The 15,862-nt window shown below is 49.3% G+C and overlaps 5 protein-coding genes across 5 annotated transcripts; 3 read left to right on the top strand and 2 right to left on the bottom strand.

The window, feature by feature from the left end:
- Positions 1–474: 474 nt before the first annotated feature.
- Positions 475–2,403, top strand: KD926_005926 (laccase TilA; the record flags this gene model as incomplete). The annotated part of the gene is made up of 3 exons (XM_053098905.1): positions 475–751; positions 801–1,278; positions 1,332–2,403. The coding sequence occupies 3 exons, from the start codon at positions 475–477 to the stop codon at positions 2,401–2,403; spliced, it is 1,827 nt and encodes a 608-aa protein (XP_052960962.1).
- A 1,373-nt stretch (positions 2,404–3,776) lies between these two features.
- KD926_005925 (5'-methylthioadenosine/S-adenosylhomocysteine nucleosidase family protein) lies at positions 3,777–5,009 on the top strand (the record flags this gene model as incomplete). The annotated part of the gene is made up of 3 exons (XM_053098894.1): positions 3,777–4,089; positions 4,404–4,656; positions 4,769–5,009. 3 exons carry the CDS (start codon positions 3,777–3,779, stop codon positions 5,007–5,009), a joined length of 807 nt encoding a protein of 268 aa, XP_052960961.1.
- A 1,482-nt stretch (positions 5,010–6,491) lies between these two features.
- Positions 6,492–6,842, bottom strand: KD926_005924 (uncharacterized protein; the record flags this gene model as incomplete). Its single annotated transcript, XM_053098883.1, has 2 exons — positions 6,492–6,526; positions 6,611–6,842. 2 exons carry the CDS (start codon positions 6,840–6,842, stop codon positions 6,492–6,494), a joined length of 267 nt encoding a protein of 88 aa, XP_052960960.1.
- Positions 6,843–8,223: 1,381 nt separating this feature from the next.
- KD926_005923 (DUF1996 and WSC domain-containing protein) lies at positions 8,224–9,939 on the bottom strand (the record flags this gene model as incomplete). Its single annotated transcript, XM_053098871.1, has 4 exons — positions 8,224–8,491; positions 8,545–8,993; positions 9,052–9,505; positions 9,578–9,939. The coding sequence occupies 4 exons, from the start codon at positions 9,937–9,939 to the stop codon at positions 8,224–8,226; spliced, it is 1,533 nt and encodes a 510-aa protein (XP_052960959.1).
- Positions 9,940–10,631: 692 nt separating this feature from the next.
- KD926_005922 (lignocellulolytic auxiliary activity family 14 protein) lies at positions 10,632–11,755 on the top strand (the record flags this gene model as incomplete). The annotated part of the gene is made up of 5 exons (XM_053098860.1): positions 10,632–11,131; positions 11,196–11,280; positions 11,353–11,518; positions 11,575–11,649; positions 11,721–11,755. The coding sequence occupies 5 exons, from the start codon at positions 10,632–10,634 to the stop codon at positions 11,753–11,755; spliced, it is 861 nt and encodes a 286-aa protein (XP_052960958.1).
- Between the last annotated feature and the right edge of the window lie 4,107 nt (positions 11,756–15,862).

Genomic DNA, 15,862 nt, shown 5'->3' with positions numbered 1-15,862 from the left:
ACCTGTTAGGTAGCCTTGCTAGTTGCGCCTACCACCGCCTACGATTTCTCAGTTGAATCCTCGGGTCCACAGCCTCGTATGGCTATCATGGCGCTAGTGATGAAGATCTTCTGGATCGGGCACTTGGGAGCCATGACATGGTCCCGATAGTCTGTTTTTTACGAACGCCACTAGTCGAGAACTGGAGATGTTGTTGGCCCAGCCTTTCAGGGCCCTCTTTAGGGTTTGTTGGTGAGGTGCAACGTGTGTGTATTATTATCTAGGGATGGATTGTAGGATCCCTATTTAGGCCTCTAGGGCCCTGTCTACCGAACGCCTCCGCTAAGATATTGAATGGAATGTCTCGATATGATCGGCAGAGGTGCTTGATCAACCTCTCAACGGGGTTTACATTGTAAACACTTTTAAACACTCAAAAGAGACCCCCCTTTCTTGCTCGCCGGTCGGAAGTTTTCTTGCATCGATTTTTCCAGCATGGCGCGTTTGCACTTTCTGCTGGCTCTGCTGGCATCTTTGGTATGTCTCATGTCTCAGGCGCGTGGACATGACCAGCTGGTCAAGCGTACTGGCAACACGGTGCGCTTCGAGGTAGTTTTGACATGGGAGGATTGGGCGCCGGCAGGTATCCCCAGGAAGATGATTCTCACGAATGGCCAATTCCCGGCACCGACTCTGGAATTGCGACAAGGAGACGAGGTAGAGTTTTTAGTCACCAACAAACTTCCCAACGCAACAGCTGTTCACTTCCACGGTAGACGCTTCCTCATTGAATTTGAAATACCTCGCTAATACCTGTCTAGGAATTGAGCAATCTAGGACACCCTGGTCCGACGGTGTCCCCGGCCTTTCGCAAAAGCCCATAGAGCCTGGACATCGATTCCTCTACAAATGGACCGCGACGGAATACGGCAGCTACTTTTACCACGCCCACCGCCGGGGACAGATCGAGGATGGGCTATACGGCGCAATTCATATTCACCCCCATGATACGGTCGAAAAGCCCTTCAAATTCGTCACCAACAACACGAACGAGTTGCGAGCAATTGAAGCAGCAGAGGAGAAGACCCGCCCGGTCCTACTCTCCGACTGGCGTCAGCTTACCTCGGAGGAGCTGTGGAATGCCGAAGAGGCCATGGGACGTGATGCAATTTGCGCCAATGCTCTTCTAGTGAACGGCAAAGGCAACATTGGCTGTCCCGGCGTGGATGACTTGAATGCCCATGCCACGGCCGCTATGAAACAGTTGCTGGGGAACAGCAGTAAGCTGACGGACATTGGGTAAGACAGTATTCATGTCAATGTGGTAACCGAGGAGGACCTGACCGTGACAGATGCATGCCCCCTACACTGGCGAGCGTGCAAGGCAACTTCCAACACAATCTGAGCGCCATTCCGCCATCCGTATTCTCGGGCTGCACCCCTTCGCAAGGTCAGCTGGAACACCTCCAAGTCAACCCCATCGAGAAGTACGCCAGCTTCGACCTGCTCAGCTCGGCCGGCGTGTCTACAATCACCTTCTCGATTGACGAGCACCCTATGTACGTCTACACGATCGACGGCCGCTACATTGTTCCCACCCAGGTCAGCGCCATCACCATCGCCAACGGCGCCCGCTACTCGGTCCTCGTAAAATTGAACAAGCCCGCGGGTGACTACACGGTGCGCGTCGCCAACACCGGCGTGAACCAGCTCCTCAACACCACCGCCATCATGTCCTACACCACGCCTCTCAAGACCAAAAAAAGCCCCTCCATCCCTCAAATTGACATGACCGGTGCACCGCTCTCCAAGAACGCCATCGTTCTCAACGAATCCACCATCACCCCCTTCCCAGCCATCGTGCCGTCCCAAGAAGTCGCCGCAACCCACATCCTGAACATTGAGCGCTACAATGCCTCCTACCGCTGGATCCAAGGTGATTCGAATTCCAGCTATCCTCTCTCACTCGAGGACGCCTCGCCGCTCCTCTACTACCCGCTCGCCGCAAACGAGGAAAAGGATCTAACAATTTCCACGCAAAACAACACCTGGGTTGACATCATCTTCGCCGTCACCGGGCCCATTCAACCCCCACACCCTTTCCACAAACACTCGAACAAGTTCTTCGTGCTCGGCCAGGGCAACGGAGCTTGGAACTACTCGACCGTCGCCGAAGCGGCGCAGCACATGCCCGAGAGCTTCAATTTCGTGAACCCGCAGATCCGAGACACGTTTGTGACTCCGCCGGCAGAAACGGGTCCGACGTGGCTCGCGATCCGGTACCATGTTGTCAACCCGGGCGCGTTTCTGCTGCACTGTCATATTCAGGTGCACTTGAGTGGGGGTATGGGGTTGGCGCTGCTAGATGGGGTGGATGAATGGCCTGAGATTCCGGAGGTCTATTGGGAGACGATGAAGGGATAGATGAGCAGGAGTACTTCATTTTACCTTTTTTTTTTGGTTATATACTTTTTGCGATGATAAATCATTCTTAATGGGACATAAGCGACCTAACCTGCCGCTCTGCTTCCGAGATCAACCCGCACAGACCTAAGTTAATACTAAAATGTGCTTTGAAATAGACTATATTATGCAAAGGTCATCACATTTTCTCATGTCCCAGTAACTAGAAGTTGGCTGTCATTTTCCCCATGAGTTCCCACCAAGAACCGGGGAGGGTGATTCTCAGCATATAAAACGCCTCACCCTAAATCAAGATCATTACTCCGTGAGGCCGCCACCGCACTGACCCATCTCAGGGAATGGGTGGTACCACACATTGCGTCGTAGCATTCCATCTGGGCTTTACGCGTTGAGATGCCTGAGGCAAGAAGCCAAGAATTCCGCTGTTTGCCTAAGGCATCTGTCAGATATGCAACACCGTGGAAGACCTCGTCTCTTCCTACATCTATCAACCAATTCAGTATCAACAAAGGCATCCATTTATTCATTTTATCGGCTTTGATCACTGCAGTGCAAGTGGGCTCTGTAGAACATCCATATGAAATACACGTTTGTTTACAACCTCTACCTAGCCTCCATCCTGAGAAACATATTTTTCATAGAAAAGCCAAGAGCCTAGCATCATTGCCATTCACCCCAAACCTACCCTCCTCAAACAGCTCCAAGAACCTTCGAGTTGGTCACTATCGGAATGTCTATACAAATCCACCTGAGCGTTTCTAGTTTTCCTGAAAGGAATGCGGGAATCTTATGGATCGAGGTAAGAGGAGGTACCTGGAGGAGTAGATGAGGTGTTGCAATTAAGCGCTCGGTATCGCGGGGGTAATTGATTAACATGTTGATCAATGAGAAATCAACACATATCCCTGTAATCGCCCAGCTGCTTAGTGCGAGGAGACTGTGTTTGCTGGCGCGTCACGTGTAGCTGAAGCTGAATCTCATCAGAGCCTCGTACTTTCCCAATTCACCTGTTCGATTTATTCTCTTTCTCCAGTCTTGTGGTCGATCGTGCGACCCCAAACAGAGTACCTGTAAAGAGACCTCGAACAAAAGAAGTCACTTCTTCTTCAGCTATCGAGATTTCGGGAAAATCTTCTCCCCTGCGCCCTGCGTGATCTATCCTGTCTCTGGTGGCACCGTGTCTGCCCAACCTGACCGTGCAAAACAGAATGAGTGACACCGAGGATTGGACCAAAGCAAGGGACAGGAAAAGACCAAAATATGGGCGGGACAAAGGTTGCGCGCCACCATACACGCCAAAGAAATTAGGTCACGGGGACTACACTGTAGGGTGGATCTGTTCTCTACAGGTAAAGCTGATCGCAGCTCTCGAGATGCTGGATGAGGAGCATTCCAAGCTCCCGCAGTCACTCATCGACCACAATTTTTATCATCTTGGCAGTATCGGAGGTCTCAATGTTGTTATCGCTGGATTGTGGCAGGCTGGAAACCCTACAGCGGCGACGGTTGTGGCCCAAATGCGAATGACGTTTTCCAAGATCCGATTCAGTCTACTAGTCGGCATAGGAGGCGGCTTTCCTGTGGTCACGGAACATGGCATGATCCGACTCGGCCATGTGGTCGTGAGTAAGCCCGTTGGGCTTTACTCCGGTGCCATTCAGTATGACCATGGCAAAGCCGAAACTGGTATATTTGTGCGAACTGGAGCCTTGGCCCTTCCGCCGCTAGTCTTACTTCTAGCGGCCCAAGCTTTAGACACCTAGCGTGCCCGCTCTAGAGAAGATCCTTTGATAAACAACATCCGGCGTATTGACACGAGTCTCCCTGGGTTACTGTGCTATCGTTTCCCGGGCATAGAGACAGACAATCTGTTCCCGGCCAGCTATGAGCATCATAATACTGGCAGATCATGCGAGAAGGTCAGTGAGATTTAAAACAGCGTGTCACACGGGTTGGAGACGGCCTTCATGACTTCGATTAACGCATCATCGTTCACCGAGGCACTATTGCATCGGGGGAGCTTGTGATCAAGGATGCAGCGAAACGAGACCTTCTAGGACAAGAGTATGGGGTGCTGTGCTTCGAAATGGAGGGCGCAGGTGTCTTAAGTGACTTCCCCTGTCTTGTGATTCGGGGAATCTCAGACTATTGCGACTCAGACAAGAATGACCAGTGGCATGGTCTCGCCGCAGCCGCCGCGGCCGCCTATGCCAGAGAGCTTTTTTTCTATATGCCAATTGACCAGATCAATCCGTGAGTAAAACCTCCTGGGAACCTCATGAATAGGCGCCGTAGCTGATGAATGATGAACAAGGTAAAGCCTGATATCGGAAGACGACACTGGAATATCTCGCATGATTAAAAGGAGTGATGATCAAGAAAGGAAGAAGATTGCCGACTGGATCTCCCCAACCAACTATGCGACATTTCAAGCCGACTTTTATGACCAAAGACAGGAAGGAACTGGACAGTGGTTACTAAACACAGCTGAATTCCGTGAGTGGGTACAGAACAAGGAGTTCTCTTCTGCCCGGGGATTCCTGGAGCAGGAAAACCAATCCTCTCGTCTATTATCATTAATCACCTCCAAGAAAGCTTTACAATGAGACAAGATATTGCTGTCATTTATGTTTTCTGCAACTATCGCCAGCAACATGACCAGAAGTTGAAAAACATCACGGCCAGTCTTTTGAAACAGCTGGTTCAGGCTGTGCATTCTATACCCGAGGATCTATGCATGCTTTACAAAACTTGAAGATCTGCAGCATACAAACAGGCTCAGGTTTGGGATTCCTCATGATTTGACGGGGACTTCGACCAAATCCCATGTCGAACAACTGGCCTTCACTTAGCAGCTGGTCTGGGCTTCGATGAAGAGCTGGAGGTTATACTCCATGATAACCGTGAAATTGATTGTTTGGATGGGTTTGGAGATTCGCCATTGGCGGCTGCAATGGCCATGAAACAATCGTGAGGCTTTTGCTGGGAAAGGGCGCTGACCCGCAGCTTCAAACCCAATTCCAAACAACTCTTCTTTGTCAGGCAGCAGAGAGCAACCATGGAACCCTTGTGCAACTATTCCTTGAGCTAGGATTGGACGCACAAATTAGAGGTGGAAATGACAGATCGCCATTGTCATACGCTATTGAAAATGGAAATGAGAGGATAACTAAGCTCTTGTTGGACAAACAGGCAGAACGAGATGCCCCTGATAGATTTAACGGGAATACGCCTCTCATGCTGGCTGCGGAAAAGGGGCATTACCCTATAGTCAAGATGCTTCTTGATAGGGGAGCTCAACCTGATATTATATCCAGTGGTTACTTTAAAAGCGTGGAACAAACAGCCTTGTCACTGGAAGCAAAAAATGGACACCAGGAAATAGTCAGATTATTGCTTCGACATGAATGTGACGTTGAAGTTGTGGGCCCGAACGGTTGAATAAAATTATCATATGCTACTGAGAATGGACACTTGGATCTTGTTCAATCCTTGCTCTCTGCAGGGGCAGAGATTGACAGGCAAGACACCCTTAGGAGTCGGGGCTATTCTCCCTTGGGCTGGGCGATACGTGGCTCCAAACCTGCTGTTGTGAGGTTTAAAAAAGGAGCCAACCCTAATTTTTCCAAGAATAATAGCACTCCATTGATTGATGCAATGGCCAAAGACGATGGAGGAACGGTCGAAATGTTACTCAAATACGGAGCCGACCCATACGTTAACTTTGAGGCGTAGACTGTTTCCCAAGAGATGTTTTTGAAAGGCAATCGCGATATCCTGAAACTATTACTGCATTATGGCGTGAAAATGGGTCCCAACGCTACTGATGAGTATTCGTTGCTTTGGCATGTGGCTAACCGTCGCTGTTCACTGGTTCAATTATTATTGGAAAGAGGGGCGGATATTGAGACAAGGGACCCGGAAACAGGCAACAGCTCACTCTCATTTGCGGCAATGGATCCTCAGGATATTTCTACAGGACTGAAGAGGTACTTTTGAGTCTGGCATCATTCCGTTAAAGAGGCTTATGTCATTGCGCGGATACTGATCCGTAATGGAGCCAATCTTGAAAGTCAGGACAACGAGGGTCAAACTCCGCTGATGAAAGCCGCCAAGTGGAGAGCTAAACAAATTGTCAACATTTTGCTATGTCAAGGCGCCATTCCAAGAGCCAGGGACAACATCGGCCAGACATCACTTTCTATACACTTGAAGGAGGAGACGAAAGCGTTGTCAAATATCTCCTCAAGAGAGATCCTACTCTTCTCACCTGTCGGGATAGGTTCGGCCGCAGCCCCCTCCTTCTGGCTGTTGAGACTAGGCGGCTCGATATTCTTGAGCTTGCCGATGATCAAGATCATTGTGTAATTGTTGTCAAAGAATTGGAAATTGTTCTGCGCACCATACGGGAGCTGGGATATACTCTGCCACAAGGACATTGGGGGATCTTACTTCTGTGGCTTCGGCCAACGGACACTTGACCGTAATCAACTACTTATTTGAGAATGGGTTCAGCGATCTCTGTCATGACAGCTGTGGAAGAACGCCATTAATACTCGCGGTCAAGAACAATCATCTGGAAGTGATAAAAGTTCTTTTAAAGAATAACATGGGTATAGAAACGCGGGACTGTGCTGGATACACTCCCCTGTCTTGGGCTTTTTGGATTTACAATGAGGTCACAATCCTGATGCTTCTTGAAAGCGTTGCAGATCCGAATGAACTTCTAATGTGGAGCGAGGACAAGTGCTCGACCATAAAGACAATCAAGAGGACGGGGAACAGAACGATTTTTATCACCACTGGGGACTGTGATACTTGTCAACGCCCGATTTCGTGGGAAGACACGTTCTTTCGGTGTCAGATACGCGAAGGTAATGAGGGTGATCAGTTGGTTACGTGCTTAGAGTGTGCTGCAGGGAGTCTGGGCTGCTATGACAGCCTCCATACCCTAGAGAGGATGACTTTCGTCAATGAAGTTCCAACTATTGTCGACAAGGCCTCCAGGTGGCGTCAGACCACAGCATTGCCGACTAAACCTAAGACCTCTTCTACAAGTCTATAACACTCTCCATTCAACCAACACCGCAAGAAGACCAGGATTTCTCGTTTTATCCGTGATCATTGCTTGCAAAAAAGTGGATACGCTTGCGACTCCTTAAAAGTGAGGAACTTTTCACAAAATGCAGTGTTCTCTACGCTGTGTTTGACCCTTCTTGTGATGGGGGGTTGGCTTCCTGATCTATACGGTGCTTGACTTTGAACATTTCGAACAGATATCACACTTCCTTCTCAGAAGATACCCAAAGCTCAAGATAGGGAATCCCTTCTTTCACAAATCTGAAAAGGCTCTTTCAATTCCTCTTATCATCTGACCCGATGCTTGCGAGGGCAAGCCAGCTCCTCAGTTCACTCGATCCTGCTGGCGGAGAAAACCCGGTGTTCTCCACTCCTGCACCCAGACAGTTCGTTGAAAAAAATGGGCATGGATTTCTCGTGGACAGGAAAACTTGATCCTCCGGCTGTTTTTCTTTGGGGGTGCAATAGGTCTTGGTTGCCCAGTTACCAGAAAAGGAGTGTCAAGGAGAGCGTCTATGTCTTCTAGTTATATAGGCTCGAGCTTTTACCATCACTCATGCCATTTGGTTTACGGTTTAGGGAAAATGGAATTTCAATCTCCCGTGTGTGGAAGAATCAATGCCGTTTCTCAGATGTTGACATTATATCCACATTTGGACTCCGCACGTTCCGAAGGGTTCCAAATTTGTTTATTGACAGCAAGGGGCCTACGTATTCTTCGATACTTAATACCTGGCTTATCTAAATGGAGAACCGGTGAGAATTCCTATCCGCATGCCGGCGCAGGTGCTGCTTAACCCTGGCTTCCTCCGCGCTGTTCTTCAATTTTCCCGGCGAGCCAACCTCGTTATTCTCGCATTTGGCCTCACCACTGCATTTATGGTATATGGACATGGAGCCACCACTTCCACAGTATTGAGAATTATCGCCCGAGCACGACATCTGGCAATTGCCCATAATACCCTTTTTCGGGCGTCTGTCAGCCGGGATCGAGTTATCGCAATAGCACCTATAAAGCATTAGCGACTCAAAGATCATTCCCGCGTGCCAGAAGTAACTTACTCAGACGAATATTCCAGGCCGGCGTAATCGTACCCCTTACTACTGCAGAATTCCGTGCAGCGCTCCACGGTCATTTTGTCGTCGCGAGTCGATTCCGCTGTGAAGGTGCGATTGTCATACTTGTCGATTCCACACCCGACGTATTCCCAATTCTTCTCGATGAGGTCAGTGAAGTATGGGGCCGCCTGACCTATGGGAGTTTTAGCGCAGGAGACATGCTCAGCTCGCTCTGGCCCGTAGGTCACCGGATTACAGCCAGGGAGCTTGTCTAGGACGCCGTGAATCTGCTCGTCGACATAGGAGGGCAAACTACACGCTTGGCACTCTTCGCCAGTGAAGAATTCGAAAACCGAGTCTCCCTCGGGAGTTAGACAGTCCTCGATGCGTCCACTGTCGTTCAGACAGACATCAACTGCCTTCTGCAAAACATCAACATCCCACCCATTCACCTGGTTCCGTATGTCAGTTCGAGGGCAATTACTATATCGATAGAATCAGGGAACATACAAAGTCGGCGTGCATGCCATATCCCGTTGGATCACCGTGAGCAAAGACGAACGGCTGCTTATCTCCATACCATTGATCGGCGAATTTATTAGTCTGCCAAATAACCTCATAGAAAAGAGAGACCATATGAACCGGGTGACTCTTTGGACAAGCACCGTTGTTATACGCGCCAGAGATAGGGTAGGCCATGTGAGAGCGGTGATCGGGAGAATCGAGATTCTTGCCATCCCAACAGGAAGGGAAAAACAGTTGCACACGGAGGCCATCGGGACAATTATAATTAGGGAAAGCGTTTGTCTCCGGCTTCGCAGGGCCGTTATAGTTCAGACAGACATAGCTAACCGCCTCTGATTCGAAGTCGTTGGTGTTGTTCCGCTTCATGGGGTCGCCCGCGAGCATTCGGAAGCCTTTGGGGAAGGCATGAAGTTTGTCATTGTTCGGGCCGGGTCTCTGCCTAGCACAAGCGTGTCATTATGCTTTCAATGTGGTAAAGAACAGATAAGCAGAGGTAAATAGTATAACTAACAGGTAATAGACCGTCATCCCACCAGTCGTCCCATCGCCATCACCGGCCTGGGCAACGCTGATGAAGCTCCGATTTTCGGCCTGGTAGTAAAGCGTAGGCGTCCAGTAGTTGGACAGATCCTGCTTGATAGGACATGAGGAGCACTGCGATGCTCTTGCATCCTCATAGTCCATATCAAAGGAGAACCCGTTGCCCCCGGAAATGGTGTGCACATGGGCGGCTACAGCACCTGGATTCACGATGGGATCGGCACGCTCTTGGACCAAGCGACTCGGACAGGGCATGCGAAAAAACGCTTCCGCTGGAGTAACTAGCAAAGCCGAAAGCCACAGAGGGACATTTTGGAACGATAGTGCTCGCATTGTAAGGAGGTTGCAGGGTTTTAGGTTAAAGCAGCCAGCTGCCTCGTAAGAGATGTTGTAAAACCGAAATAGGGATCAGAAACGAGGGAATAAGGTGAATGAAGTTAAGAAATCACGCACGAAAAGGAGTGATGAGACACCTAAAACCAGTCTTCCATGTTGAAATCGTACCTCAGCCGGGCTGGCAAAGCTACTTATAATAACCCCAGTAAGATAATTTGCACTGTGTAAAACACTAGGACATATCTGAAGCGCTTGGACGGTATTCCGGGATTACGCAACATCGCCCTATGGTGATCCACCTGGTGGGGTGGGAATGATCGATTGGCTGTCAGAGAATACGAAGGATGAAATCAGGGTCCTCTAATTTCCCTTATTCTCAACGAACAAGACCATTTCCTCATTTAGGCATGTCGGGCGGGATTATTTGAGTTAATCTAACTGCTTACCGGCTGCCGAGTGACTGCAGGGTCGTATTTGCATAGGTACACATCCACACAATGTCATATAAAAAGGAGTCAGCTCACGAGTGATATCTGCTCGTCAGCTCCCTCTTTGAATTCTTTTCGTTATTCGTTCCCAACACCCCTTTACCTATCTGCTCTCGTATCTTCTCATTTGCTGCCGGTCAGCCTGTAATTTCCAGTCGCTCATTGAATTTATTTTGTTTTATTTGTTATCGTTTCCCAATCATGTCTCGACCTATTGCTATCTTGGCTCTCGCTGCCGTCGCCAACGCCCATGTGGCTGCTTGGGCGAAAGGCATGTACTGCCTGAACGGCACGTCCGGCAAGGAGGACCAGAACACTAATACTGCTGTGGCTCCATTGTTCCAGCTGGAGAAGTCGGACTGGTGGTTCCAGCATGACCGTGGCTGCGACAAAGCTCCTCCCGCGGATGGTGACAGTCTCAAGCTTCCTGCCAATGGAAATTTCACGGTTGAGCTGGCTCACAACCGTGGCCTCACGACTCTCTCGTTTGATGGCCAGTTTGCATCGGACTGGCCTGATGGAAAGGATCATCCCGAGGACTGGAGTGGTCCCGGTACCCCATCTGACTGTATTCAAGATGACGGCGCCATGCACACTAATAACCAGACTATGGCTGGTGGCACTGCCTTTGCCATCAGCTATGAATCTGACATGGCTCAGGTCACTATGGAGAACCTGGCTGTTTTTTCTGTTCTCGAGCAGTAGGTTGCCTTACTCTGTTTCTCATACGTGATTTCTTGTACTAACCAATACTTCTCTCTAAAGCACCCCCTGGAAGCGCCTGGCAACCTACGAGGTCCCCGACCTCCCTGAGTGCCCATCAGGCGGATGCACCTGTGCATGGCTCTGGGTAAGACCCAATATACCAAGTCCTCGGGATCTTCAAGAAACATCTTCTAACATTCCACGATGATCCAACCAGGTTCCCATCGGATGCGGTCAACCGAACATGTATATGCAGGGCTTCAAATGCCATGTGACCGGAGCGACCTCATCGAATCCTCTTAGTTCCGCAAAACCCCCTAAATATTGTGCCGACGACGAATCCAAGTGTGTTAAGGGTGCAAAGCAGATGATCGCATGGAATCGTAAGTAGTCAAAACAAGATATTGGATTGTTCATCTCTAACATAATTTGATTCCAGAAAAATCAGGCGACAACGTTAAACCCCTTGATGGAGTGACCCCGACCTATAGTGAAAGTTGGGGCTGGCAGCCCGGTAAGATGACGATCTTTTTAGTTCCCGGCATATATAACGACTTAATGCTAATCGGTATCAAACCTGTCTAGGCGCGCAACACAATATCTTCGGTAAGGGCCAGTAATTGACACCAAATAAAATTTCGACGCTGGCAGTTACTCGATTTTTATTCACTATGTATTTGTATCCATATTCCTTGGTGGAAGCGACAATAATTTGGTCATTTGGTATTGCCTCGACTGTCAGGAGCAAATTATTTCAAGGAAGGCATTCTTTACATGAACGTACCTTCCACAGGTTTCTTTTCTTAGCCAAGCGTAAATTGACGCTGTGCTCTCTTAGTCCTACTGTGATCTAATGTCGAATAAGATCTCTTTGATATATTGGCTAAATATTTTACTAAGGAAATGAAGCGCTACTGCCGAACTATGTTTTAACTAATGCGCAGTGCGTGTTCATGGTGCTATTCGAACACATTGAGGTTAATATATATTTGTCTTTGAACAGGATATCGCTGCATCTTTTGAGATTTCAAAAAACGGAGAGTCCTAACCACTAGACTATAGGACCACCAGTTGCCAATTTGCCAATCACAGTGTTACAAGGCATGCTGGAGATGATCCGCAAGAACAGGGGCGCTCCTTAGCTATAGCAATAAACATTGGTGCTGGAAACGTTGCGGAGAGCATGTGCAGGCCTTCTCACAAATGAAGGAGATCTAGTAGCAGTGTTGCAAATCAGTTCTTGCAAGGTGGTTGATCAGAATCTGGTGCTAAGGCATTCCCTCAAGTGTGAGGTGTGAATTCTCTTCAATAAAGCAGCCTTGCTTAGTTTGAACTATATTTCATAATCCATTGTCTCGAGACGACAATATAAGTTCACTGATTTTAAATCAATGTATCATAATTGGGGTTGGTTATCACCTTGTTTTCTCTAGTTATTCAGCAGACTCGCGCGTAGAGAGAAACGATTTTTCGATAAAAAAAAGTAGAGAGTACGGAGATCAGGCAACAGGGCACCAATATCCGAAGCAGGTTAGTCCATTGCCTCTCTCGGTTAGCTCCATTGTGCACTGAACGCCCCTTGCAACTTTTCGAATCTGGGAAAGGACCACATGTCGCCAGAAGTATGGCAACAACTTTCCCAATCATCGGAAACTCCCAAATATAAATAACAGGCCTTTCACTCTTGAACGTAGTGTAATTGGTTCATTTCCTGATGGTGCCTGGTATGTCTGTTTCCGTGTTAGGATAAAGGCATTATATATTGTTCGGCAGCGAACTAAATCAGGCGACACCTGAAGACATTATTGTGGGAAGCACCAAAGAATTTCTAATAATTATGCTTGAGCTTTCCTATAAAATATCATGATTCCTACACAAATCCTTGAAAAAACTCATCGACCCATTGTCTCGCCTGAGCTCCTTCCTCCAAAGCCCAAGATCCGATGGCTCCGGCATACCCATCTGGTCTTACTACCACGACTCCAGCCTTTCCACCATCTAGTTGCCCTATCCACTTCTCCGTGCAGCCGGTCGTATCCCTGTTATCCAAATACAGGGTCCAGCGACTCTTCTGTAGTGTCTCTGGTAAGTCAGCAATCTCGAACTGGGTCTTCTCCGACTTGGTGACGAGCGCATATGTGACAAGGTCCGAGACCGGGGTATATCGTTGCGGCTGCAGGAATTCATCAGAGGGCGCATATCCTCGAGGCTTTTCGGAATAGGACTGTGTAGCTATCGATGCAAGATTGCCGACTGTTGTCTCGCGTTGACAAAGGCTTTCCAAGAATTCCATTCCTGCTTTGACATCAGGAACAAAGAAGTATACTCTGAACTGTCCTAGCAGCGGAATGTCGATTTGGATATCCACTGGATTCGCGTCGATGTACCGTGTCACCTTGGCGGGAACCATCAAGGCACCGGGCTTTAGTTTACCCTTTCCTATCCCTTGCGCCGTCAGCATTCCAGGACTATACTCTGCACCAATGCCAGAAATAAATCGGATGTTGTCGTCGAAATTCTTGGCGAGTGCTTCATCCCCTTGCGCGAAGGCCTCGCAGTGCCCAGCGTCGAAGTTGATCAGGTTAGAAGCGATCTTTCGTCGTTCCTCCTCGTAAGTGAAGAGTAGCGATGGGGATGCGAGGCCGCGAACAACCAAGTTCAACTTCCAAGCCAGATTGAAGGCATCGTGCATGCTCGTGTTCGCCCCTTGAGCCGCAAGGGCGGAATGGACATGTCCCGCCTATCATCGTGTTAGATCGTAAAAGTCATGGGAACGTGCGCTGAAAATACTCACATCGCCCGCGATGAAGATCTTCCCATCCGCATCGCTGAAATGTCTCGCGACACGCTGACCAACAACGTAGTTCCCAAACCACTCAATCGTCTTCCACTTTAGGGAGAACGGGTACATGGCGTCTGCTGCGCGCTTCATGACATACTCCGCCGTAGCCATCTTTCTGTCGACCCGCTCTCCATCCGTCGAGGATAATTGCACATACAGTCGGGTCATGTTGCGCTCTCGCGGAATCCACAAGATCGACCCTGCAGTGTGCGATCGGACGGCGACCTTGCTCCAGAGATCGGGAAAGTCGGTTTCAATCACTCCTATTAATTCATATAGATCGTCAGAGTCAACTCAAAAATGTGTGAGGCACCGGACGACATACCATCAAGAACACCCCACGAGGCATTCGTCATATCTCCCTCCAACTGCGCGTCGGGGATGAACTCTCGCACTTTCGACCGCGCACCGTCGCATCCAACCAGATAATCAGCCAATACCGTCTTCTTCATTCCATTGGTCGCATTCTCATATTCCACGCGCAGCTTCCCGCCTGGTAGCCGCTCGCATCCAACAAACGGACTGCTTCGTCGCACACCAACCCCTCTGTCCTCCATATCCTGGATCAAAATATCCTCAATCATCCCCTGATGCGCCAGAAGAATGTACGGATCCGCAGCGCCGACGAGATGATCGGGATAGTGTGTTTTGCGACCGGTTCTATGGAGAGAGGAGTCCGGAGTTGATTCCTAGGGTTCGCCATGTCACGGATCAGTCTAGTCCTTACCCTAATTAACGACGGGGCTTGAGAGATAGGAAGGACATACCCAGAAGGAAATGTCATGCACCCTCGCTGCATTCTTGAGCAATGGGTCTGCGAGCCTCAATTGTCGGAATGTCTCGATGGTTTTTGGTTGCATGCCGTCTGCTTTTCCAGTAGAGGTTTTATCGGGGCGGTCGTCGAGGAGGACGGTGTTGATGCCGTAGCGGACGAGGTTGCATCTTGACCTTGTTAACTTTACAATCGTTCGATTTTTGTTGTCTTCAAGTCCGATCGCAATGCTTTTGGAGACAACAGCTGGTCGGGAGGAACACTCACGCTAGCATTAACCCCGATGGCCCTGCGCCGACAACAACGACTGTCGTGGACTCCTCGTGGAGGCCGTTTTTTGAGCTGGGAGACATTCTTCTTTTCTCTTTTAATTTAGCATCTATTGACTGCAGCGACCGAGAAGATTGCAAGAGGCGAGGAAGATTTTATTTCCAAAGGAGCTATACGAGAGAACCGCATTTGGAGTAAAGCTACCTCACTGATCCAAAAGTTGGAGAACATCGGCCGGGAGATTCCCCTCACCCCCACCCTTGGCCTCCCTTTCCTGCAGAAGTGGATGGACGGGTTGCCTCTCAGGAGCTCCCACGCTAACTACCCCACAGCCAAAGATACACCCTATCGAGCTGATTGCTAATCTCCTCTCGATAGATAACACTGGATATGATCCCTGCATAAGGAGCCTACCACTTTGTCACCCCCCCATCCACGACAACGTCCGCCCCAGTCATGTATGCGCTCGCGTCGCTGGCCAGAAAGACGCACGCCCCCATGATATCGTCGGGTTCGGCGATCCGGCCGTTCATCGCGTCGGCTTTCCACTTTTCCACAAGATGGGGGAACTAAATCCATTAGCTAGACATGGACTACTGTCAATCCGAAAGGAGAAACATACCGCGGCCGTCATCTCGGTGTGGACATATCCCGGAGAGATTGAGTTTACTCGGATACCCTATTCCAGGCCCTGTCAATATTCCAGTCCTCGAAGTACGAAGAAGCGAGCAAAATAACAACTCACATAAGGAGCCATCTCCTTCGCAATAGCCGGACACATCGCTCTCACAGCCCCTTTGGATCCACAGTATGCGCTACAAAGCTGATCTCTCACGGCAACGT

Source organism: Aspergillus affinis (genome assembly GCF_023601865.1).
Source record: "Aspergillus affinis strain CMG 70 chromosome Unknown NODE_2_length_704391_cov_89_054091, whole genome shotgun sequence".
Classification (NCBI taxonomy): domain Eukaryota; kingdom Fungi; phylum Ascomycota; class Eurotiomycetes; order Eurotiales; family Aspergillaceae; genus Aspergillus; species Aspergillus affinis.
This window is presented reverse-complemented; position numbering and strand designations above follow the sequence as displayed.